The sequence below is a fragment of the Aspergillus aculeatus genome, assembly GCF_001890905.1.
Source record: "Aspergillus aculeatus ATCC 16872 unplaced genomic scaffold ASPACscaffold_20, whole genome shotgun sequence".
In the NCBI taxonomy this organism is placed as follows: domain Eukaryota; kingdom Fungi; phylum Ascomycota; class Eurotiomycetes; order Eurotiales; family Aspergillaceae; genus Aspergillus; species Aspergillus aculeatus.
Window position 1 is genome coordinate 673,421 of NW_017962995.1, and position 9,701 is coordinate 683,121.

General features: G+C 38.7%; 2 protein-coding genes across 2 annotated transcripts; one reads left to right on the forward strand and one right to left on the reverse strand.

The window, feature by feature from the left end:
* Nucleotides 1–3,933: 3,933 nt before the first annotated feature.
* Nucleotides 3,934–5,559, forward strand: ASPACDRAFT_36098 (uncharacterized protein; the record flags this gene model as incomplete). The annotated part of the gene is made up of 5 exons (XM_020200175.1): nt 3,934–4,406; nt 4,475–4,597; nt 4,707–4,765; nt 4,823–5,003; nt 5,097–5,559. 5 exons carry the CDS (start codon nt 3,934–3,936, stop codon nt 5,557–5,559), a joined length of 1,299 nt encoding a protein of 432 aa, XP_020051908.1.
* A 499-nt stretch (nt 5,560–6,058) lies between these two features.
* On the reverse strand, nt 6,059–6,972 carry ASPACDRAFT_55238 (uncharacterized protein; the record flags this gene model as incomplete). The annotated part of the gene is made up of 6 exons (XM_020202971.1): nt 6,059–6,095; nt 6,151–6,401; nt 6,452–6,657; nt 6,715–6,781; nt 6,835–6,893; nt 6,951–6,972. 6 exons carry the CDS (start codon nt 6,970–6,972, stop codon nt 6,059–6,061), a joined length of 642 nt encoding a protein of 213 aa, XP_020051909.1.
* Nucleotides 6,973–9,701: the final 2,729 nt, after the last annotated feature.

The following is a 9,701-nucleotide window of genomic DNA, read 5'->3' on the forward strand; positions in this document are numbered from 1 at the left end:
ATGTGATCTAAATCTGCGTCCACAGCGTGCCCGTCGCATAAGGCTTCATGATGCCATATTCATGTTCATTTATACGACGTTACGAAGAAAATGTGTGGTTGTTTGTCCTTAATGGATTGACGAATACTGTACTTACATTCACCTAGCTAGGTTGACATCCATCATCCATACAAATCTGATCAATCCGAGACATTCCGCACTCTTGAGGGAATGCGGAACTTTAGTACCGGCTGATAAAGCAAGTCTTCATAATCTCAGTTGGTCATACAATGTTACGTCAGGTCGGATATATCAGCATGGGACTTTCGGTGGTTAGGGAATACCGTACATCATGTTGCGATGATTGATCTATAAGCATACGTTTTTGAGTGGCTTATCTGGATTCTACCTAAATCTTCAAAGGCGTAATGAAGACCTGGCTCTTAAATCCGGGGGAGAGGGGGGAGGGAAACGGCCCGGGGCCCCAGGGCTAGGTCATATTGCTTTCTAAGGAGTAGGTACGCCCCTGCAGCAACCTTTCTCAATGTCCTGTGAGCCAAAGCACCACTCCCTTAATCTTGTTCTACTTCAACTTCATTCTTCTGTCATTCAAATACGGTAGTTATGATCACTCCGTAAGCATTAGGCACGCCTGGATGGCGTGCGGTCCCTAGTGCGGTGGATAATTGCTCTTGTTGATGAATGCTACTGCTATCCATGATTATGTATACACTGTACCACTCTAGGATGTTTGCCTATATGCGACAGGGCTCTGAACCGAGGAGCAGAATTAACATGTCCCGTGCCAATTCTAGCTTGTATTCATAAGCCGGGCTGCCTGTCGGCCAACACAGGTAAGACGTAAGTAAACTATTGGTTCGACCGCCCTGTAAAACTACCGGTTCATCTCAGATGCTTAGAATGGGTTACTCAACACTCATAACTACAGTACACAAATCTACTCCCGCTGCTTGAGTAATCGTAGGTATTATACTTGTGCAGCGATATATGATATGCTGCATATGCTGTCTGCGCTGTAGTTATACACTTTTCACCAATCACCTTATGCCTTCGCCCTGATTGCAGCCAACACCTTGGCCGCCACTCCGATAGCTGCATGGGTTTGTTTGCCAGGTTCAAGAGGTATAGAATCCACCACTGATCGCCCTGCCATGCACTCCCTCGTATCAGCTGCCCTTCTCTAATCTTTCCACTATGGAAAGGCGTGATAGCACATAAAATACATACCATGGTGTACTGTATATTACAATGTCTGCTTAAGTAGCTGTACACCCGATCACGGATAGAAGTAAAGAATCATTAGGGGTTGCTGTGGTCAACAGAGTACAGTTACGAATGCTAGATCACATCACAGCCACGATTACTCACTGCATTGTGATAATGATAGCTAGATTATCATAGGTGTAAGCAATTATGCTGTATACTTGCTTAAATCAGAGGGCATTGCTCGGTTTGTTGTCCACGATGACCACGCCTCCCTCAGTCCTCGGGAGATATACTTAACTCTTCCCGGTAGCATGGAAGATGGACGACAATTGTGGCGTGGCGGCTCGATCTGAGGGCTATTGGCTACGAACTGCCAGCAAGCCCCAATAGCCTAGGGCTTTGCATGCACAACGAGTCAAGTCCTCATCATAACCTGGATCCTACACTGTCTGATGCAGTACCCTGAATCCCAAATTAAGTAGCAGAACTGTGCCCCTGGGGCTAGGGACAACAGGTACACGGTCTGAGACCTGATTAGTGAGGAAGGTCACGGAGAAGAGCAGAAGGATTATGAGGGATAAGGCGGGAGAACAAAATAAGGCGGAACCCTGCTCATGGGTCCAGTCCTATAGTCACTAGGTTCGATGCAGTGGCCCGGCTACCTGCATGAAAAGAATCGTCTCATCTCGCTCTCGGCCATCACGGCTCGTGGCTCTTAAATGTGGCTATTTGGAAATTGACTAGTTCATCTGGGAGCTTCTGATGGCCTAAAATACCCAAATCCCATGGCTTCTGTGCTGCCGTGAGCAAGAACTCTCGTAGATCTCTACAGTAAATTTTCAAGTCGGTTATAGCATATAGCTGAAGAACTACAAGAGCCTCCTGATGGCAGGGATTGGGATGTTGGCATTGGAATCCGAAGAACACGTAACGCGAAAAGCTTTTGTCCAGCGTAAGGCGACAGAGCCCTATCAGGTGTATCAGGCACCACTTCCCAGTGGGGGACGTATTGCCTCTGCTACCTCTCGATCCAAGCTACCAACCACCCTGCATAATCTCTGATCACCTCGGCATCATGTACTTAAGGCGCCAGGGATAGCATAGGGAAGAAACCTATAAAAATCGAGTTACCCAGAGCATGGCTACAGTACGGAGTACGATATATCCCGGAGCCTAGATGGAAACATTACGCATCCTATTTGCTCGGGCAGTACAAGGTTATCAACATGGTACTCTGCGTCTTAGGCCCGACGCTGAGCATAGAGAGCGGAAATACAACTGACCCTGCAAGGATCAAAGCCTAGGATATTGGATACTCGACTACTTCGTACTCTTTTTTCATTCGGGGGTGATACCTTCTCGTACTTTGCTATTGGAGATAGAGTCACTAACTGTCAGATAAACTCCCTCCTGCCTTGGTCAACCTCGGGCGTGATCTTAGACCTCGTACTGGCAAAGTAAGGGAGGAAGAATAACTGACTAGGATGAGAGAATTCTCGCCCGACAGCTTGCAACATTTGGCATTGGATGAGAAAAGAAAAAAAATAGGAAACAAAAGGAAGAGAGCGAGAACAGAAAGGAAGAAAGCGAGTGACTATAGCAATAAACATCGATATCATGAATTGCAGCAGGCTGCGCAGTACGGTAGGCATCGCGTGCCAAGTACCGTGGTATAAACCCCTAAATTACGTCTCCTACACAGCTACTAGCTACCTGGCATTCCAACCCACTCACAAGCTCAGGGCCGGTTACTTAAAGGTAGCAAGCAGCCATGGCTAGGCAAGTAGGTAGGTGTCCTTCTAACCTGATCTCTAACTTCTATACTCAACAACTTCCTGTGACCTCAATCCTCCCCTCCCCTGCTGGTTACCCATGCATTGCCCTGGTTCTGCCCATGTCATGTCCAATCTAATCCTTCATGTAATTGGACTTCCATGCTTGAACCCTGTAAGTACCACAGATCTCTCTGACTATCAAGAGTCTTACTGCATGTCTTTGCCGCATTCGGTCCTTGAGCTAGGAGCTGATGCCCTACAGGTCGTCTTCTGATTTCCCGAATATTCTCCCTGACTACTATTGCCTCCTGTTGTGCACTTCGTTCTTGTTCACTGGTGATGCTTCTCTGTCGGTAAGGGTGTCCATGGCCGCCAGGAGCAATTCATGCGATCAAGAATAAGCAAATGTCTCTCTCTCTCTCTCTCTTCCTCTGATGCCTAGGGTCATACCGCAGAGAGGGCGTACCTGCACACCCGGGTAGGTTGGTGGTGGTCTTGATTACACCCCTGCCTAATAATTCCTCTTGTTTGGATACATATCGCACTTTCGAAGTTTATATCCGAGTTGCACTGGGAAGCTGTTGTATCGAAGACTACTTCATCAGCCCCCAATCGATTCCATGCTTTTCCTTCAAACTATTTAACTGGCGCTGGGTTCCCATCCTGGATTAATGCTCAAGCTTTGTCCCTGATTCCGTGCAAGCTAAACAAGACTCTTTGAGGAGTGCAGTACCATACTGGTGTCGTGCCCCCGCCTTTTTCCGTGCTTGTGTTCTGCGAAGAGCTTTCCTTGCCTCGTCGCTCCAACCCAAACCCTCCCCCTTCGCCCATTTCTTGTCTGCCCACGCTCGTCAAGACAGTTTTTCTTTGTTAGTGTCACCCAACTTGCTGTCTTGACTCGGACTAGCTTTCTTTGGAGATCCAACTTGCTTGCGGCAGGCTCCAGAACAGCATGAGCGGCTATACAAGACGCAATGAGAATCACGTTGGTTACAATTTCACCCACCAAACGGCCTCACCTCTTCCGTACAGCCATAATGACAACAATGACTTCAGTGTAAATGAGCCAGGGGCATTCAGTTTCAGCCAACCACCTTTTCATCCTTTGACACCACATTTTACTTCACCATACAGTCACCCCAGCCTATCCACAACCACGCATCATTTTTCCTCAAGCAACCATTCCCCAGCGCATTCCATTCCTTTAACGCCCGACCATGTGCCCCTGCAGCAGCATTCTACGCAGTATCTCTCCCATTCACACTATATTCAGTCGCCCAGCTATTTCATCCTTCGCGAAGCGCTCGGTGATGCGGACATCGAGGCCCAGGACTCCAGCAATGAGCACACCATGCTTTCAGAACCAGTTGTACCACCACTAGAAGGCTTTCCAAATGTGAGGGAGTTTGACCAATTAATGAAAAGGTATAGTTGTCATTATCTTCCCGAGACGTCTAAATAGTCATAGTTATACTCATTAAGACGCTTACTAGTTACGTCGACGACTTATCTGTCAAGAAGCAAGACAAGGCATTGATCCATGCTAAAAGAGCGCGAAATATCAAGATCGTGCTGTTAGACCCTAAAGATACAGCTATAGAATCAGCTCAATTTCGGTAAGACCAGATCCTACCCTTCCGTCGAGATAAAGGTTACAGCAGCGCTGTACCCTCATCTTATATCATATCTCCCATGTTAGCATCTGCTGAGGTTATCCTTCATTAGATTTTGGGTGAAAAAGATGTTCAAGCTTCAGGCTGTTGGTCCTGGAGTATCAGATGTCAGTATTCATATCCAAATCACAGGTTCCCCAAATTGCTTACCCAGACATGCCAGCACAGTATACAAGGTTAATTTGCCACGAAGGGAAACCAGTGGCCATTCGAGAGAAGCTCTTCAAGATTCTAACAAGAGCACATCAACAATGTCAACATGGCGGAAGGGACAAGACCTCAGCTCAAGTTCGACAGATCTATTCGTGGTGAGTAAATATGTATCGTGCAAGGTAGAGCCTGCAACGTCGTCCTTGCGTTCTCCTCATGTGCATTGCGACCCATACTCTTTATGCATTAGTACGCAGTCTGACTTTTAGGAATTTACGTCATATTCTTGAAGGGTTCCGAAAGAGCTCATCTCACGCTTTGTCAAGATATGTCCTACTTGCCAAGTGCGTCGCGGGGGCTCCCGATTGACGCCTCCTAGTTCAAGAAGGAGCTCTCCGCGACTAGAGACAGTGTCGCGCTCGCCAGCACTCCCATCGCCACCAATTTCTAGGCGCGACTCCAATTTGAACGCACAATTGTCGTTGGACAGATCCCAGGCTGATTTGTTTAGTCAATTCAGTAGTCATCGCAATCATGGTAATTGGTTAGACAACCAAAGAAACGTACAAGAGAGGCAGCCGCTGTCTTCCACTAATATACGCTCATACGGAGGTGGAGCGATGAGCCACCTTTCGGGGTCTGTCCCGGGAGTTCCAGAGCCATTCCAAAGTGACTTGTCGGTCTCACCACCTCAAATAGGTTATGGCATAAGCTATGCTCCAGCACATGGATCATCTGGTCGAAGAAGCTATTGAGATCCACTGGATCTCCAAGGAGATCTTAGTTTACCTTGCATCTCGGCACAGCTAACGATTAAAACACTGCCAGGGATTGGCACGCCGAGCGAAAATGCTCTGGTTTGTTTTCAATTATCTATGTCCAGTTTGTCCAGTCTCCTGCTTTGAATTGGGTTTATAACATGAAGTATGTGTTGAGATTATACTCGTTTGTGAACTGAGTAGAGGACCTTGTTTTAAAGATTCTCATATCAGTGCCATCCTCTAAAAATAAGAATTTTCCAACTACAGTACAGATTGACCACCAAGATTAAGCAATGACAAATACATATTCCGTGATGAATCGGGAGATAGAGGATGCTGAAAAGCACAATGAGAGGAAAGGGAAAGACAGCGTCAAACATTGCCCTGCTGATAGATGATGTGGTGCCTTGTAAGAGTAAAGTCAAATGAAACTCCGCACATCGAGCAGCCCTTTGTTGTTTGTGGGTCAAAGTATACCACGCTAGAACATGGCCTAGACCGGGAGTGAGAACTTTTTACCCTTCATCACCCTAGCACAGTAGTCAGTACTCTTAAGAGCCAGCTCGAGAAGCTGGGGCAACTCACTTGGTATAGTATATATAGAAGAAATCAGAATACAGTAGTGTTTGTACGATGCCAGCAATGACTGGAATGATGTGAAAGTGACGTTCAGCATAATACCGGTAGATCCAATTGGGGATGTAAAGAGCGCGGTAGAGGCCTAGCGCAAAAAGGTAGTGTGTCGTTATGGTGTCTGCCTCTCCGGTGCGCTGAAGCATGAAAAGCTGCGGAAGAATGGCGACGGATTCCAACCATATGGAAAACGTCCAAAGAATCTGCACGAAGTTCTGAGCGGACGATTCAGATACTGGGCTCGGAGACTGACCTCGGAGATAGTGTAGTCGTGGGGAAACAACAAAGCCAAAAGGGCACTGAAGCAGAGAAGATATTGCACCTTGAAGGTATCGAGGTTCGGATCATGCGTGGGCTTGTACTCGGTGAGCATAAGATAAATGATATAAGCGGAAGAGCCTATGAACAAGATTTTGAAAGTTGTATTGTAGAGGGAGTCGGTAAAAGCCCAAAACAAGTCTTCGGTCAAAGCACAATATTAGAGCAGATTGTTTGCATGTTGGCAGCACGACTCACCAAGATATCGCGTGACGAAAACCATTAGGTATAGAACCTGAGATTTAAATGATAGCCCCGAGCAGCTCTATTATCGCGATCAATTACCCGATTGGGGGACCATGCATGCTGCTGACTTACACTCGATGACTTCATCTTCTGCAAGAGAATGAAAATAGATGCGAGATGAGAGAAATCGGCTAGGTCAACCAAATTAAAATTGGGATATGCTCCTGGAGGGCGCGCTCGATACTTACCTGACAACCTGAAGATGTTCATGGTGAAAGGTAGGTAAGGGGTTCAATCCAGCCAAACGAAGGATTAGTTAGAACAGATATATCTGAGAAAAACGCAGGTTTAAAATTGCCAGGCAACCATGAATTGTGGACAGAAAGCTTGGGCAAAATGACTTGAGAATCTCTGTCTCACGTCGTATGGTGGTTGATTTAATGTTGACACGAAAGCAGCAAGCTCCGCGCGACATGGAAGGGAGGAAGGTGCGCCCCACACTTCCTGATACAGAGTCAGTTGGCACTTACCAGATTACAGATAAGCCGACCTTGTTATTTCAATTGTATGGCACAAATTTATTCATTAACCGCCTGGAAATATTATGTGATTCCCAAGCTATTTATGTATTTACATAAAACATAGATTAATTCCACATCATCTTCATAGGTTGTTAGAAACTTCTTATTAAGTACTTAAGAATGCCTAACAACCACTTACATAAAAGTTATTAGGATTATTACAGAGCTGTGTAATAAAAGTTATTCAACTGCTCTCATTTCTTAGCGGTAATTAATATATTACTATATTATTACTTACCATAGAAATCCATGTAATAAATTATAATTTTATTATTATCAGAAATTACATGTTAAATTCATATAGTTCTTGTTGTTTTGATTACAAAATAATTATTTAAATTGAAGTATTATGCTGAAACATAGAGTTTAGAATATTTAATACTACTCTTAATATATGTATTCAGAAAATAATAAAATATTATTTACTGTATTCAAGTTCTTTTATTATATCAGAAATTGATACATAGTTAAATTTCAAAATTATAGATCTGTTGAAAAAAATCAATTTCTAATAGATTTGTATAGTTAATAAATATGGATTTAATTTTCAATAAGATCTATTTAATTTTTTGATATATTAAAAATACATTTTATTCTGAATACTCTAAATATCACATATAGACCTAGTCTACCCAGCCTACTCTATTTATTCAATCTATTTAATTTATTTAAATAATCTAAATAATTTTAAATATTTTAATAATTCTACTGCTCTTTCCAACTGCTTTATTATATATAATCTTCTTAATCTTTTATTTATTTTTAATTTTATTTATAGTTTTTTAAGCTATATCTTATCTATAAATCTAAAAATAGTCTAACTAAACAGCTAATTAAAAATTAAAAAAATTGTTATTAAATAATTTTAAATAATTTTGTTAATTTTATTATTTTGATTAACTAATATTTTATAACTGATATTTATAAATCCAGCTATATTTTAATATTATATAGCTTTTATTTTAGAAATAGTAGTCTAATAAAATATTGGTAATTCTATAACTTTCAATAATATTAGAAAGTTTTATTTAATATATTATACATATAAAAGCAGTTTATATCAAGATTTAATATATAATAATAATAATAATAAATATTCTATTATTATGTTAAGTTAAATACATTTAAAAAAAACTAATATAAATTATTTATAAAAATAACTGCTGTTGGAATATTAATACTAAAAAATTAATATAAATTAAAATTAAGTTTATTAAAGCTATTTAACTAGCTAGTTTTATAATAAATATTTTAAATTAGATTTTAAAATCTATTATAAAAAGATCATTAGCTATTTTAATAGAAATAATTATATAAGTCAATTTTATATCTTTTATTTTTAATCTTTTTTAAATATTTAATTAATTTTAATAAGTTTAAAAGTAACTGTTCTAATTTTAAATATTTTATTTTCTAACTTTAAAAAATAGATATTAATATTAATTAATATATTATTAACACTATTCGGAAGTCCTATACTATCAGCTGTTCAAATAAGATTTTATATATTTAAATCTGATTTTATATTAAAAATAAAAATTAAATTTTAAATAATTTCTGAATATTCTAATTCTATGTCAATATTTATTTAATAAATCTAATTATATTTGTAAATTAAAACAATTATACTATTTAAAATAAAATAACTATAGATCTATAATATTTTTTTAAATTTAAATACTTAATATAAAACGTTTATATATATTTTAATATTTTATTTTTTATATTCAAAGATAATATCAGTCGGAATTTTAAAACATATTTAAAATTACTATTTTATTTTGAAAAGATTATTATAATTTATTTTATTTTTTGGATTTTAAAATAACTACTGTTTATAATATAATACTAAAGTTTATAATTATTTTTAAAAAATCTTTAGTTAATTTAATCTTATATATCTAAAAAATCAGCATAAATCTTAACATAATAATTATTAAAAATAATCTATTATATTTAATTATGATTTTATAAATCTATTTACTATATATTAATAATCTTTATATTTAAAGATTTTTTATTATAATAATAATAAATATTCTTATTATAAATTAGACTATTATTATATTAAAACTATTTTAAATCTAACATGAAAATTTTATATATAATGTTTAGATAATTTTTGATTTTAAAAATTTTTATTTATTTATTTATTGAAAATTATTTATTCTTCTACTATACAATAAAGATTATATTTAATAAATTTATTTATTTTTGAATCTTATAAATAGTATAGTTTTATTATTAGTTTTAGCTTAAATATTTTTATTTTTTTAAAAATTAATAAATAATTAAAAAAATTAAATCTATTTTAAGCCGCCGACAGACTAAAGTTTTCATATAATTATATACTATTTTTTACTATTAAAAAAATTTCTGTTAAGAAAGAATTTTAAAAAACTAATTTAATAGTTCTTT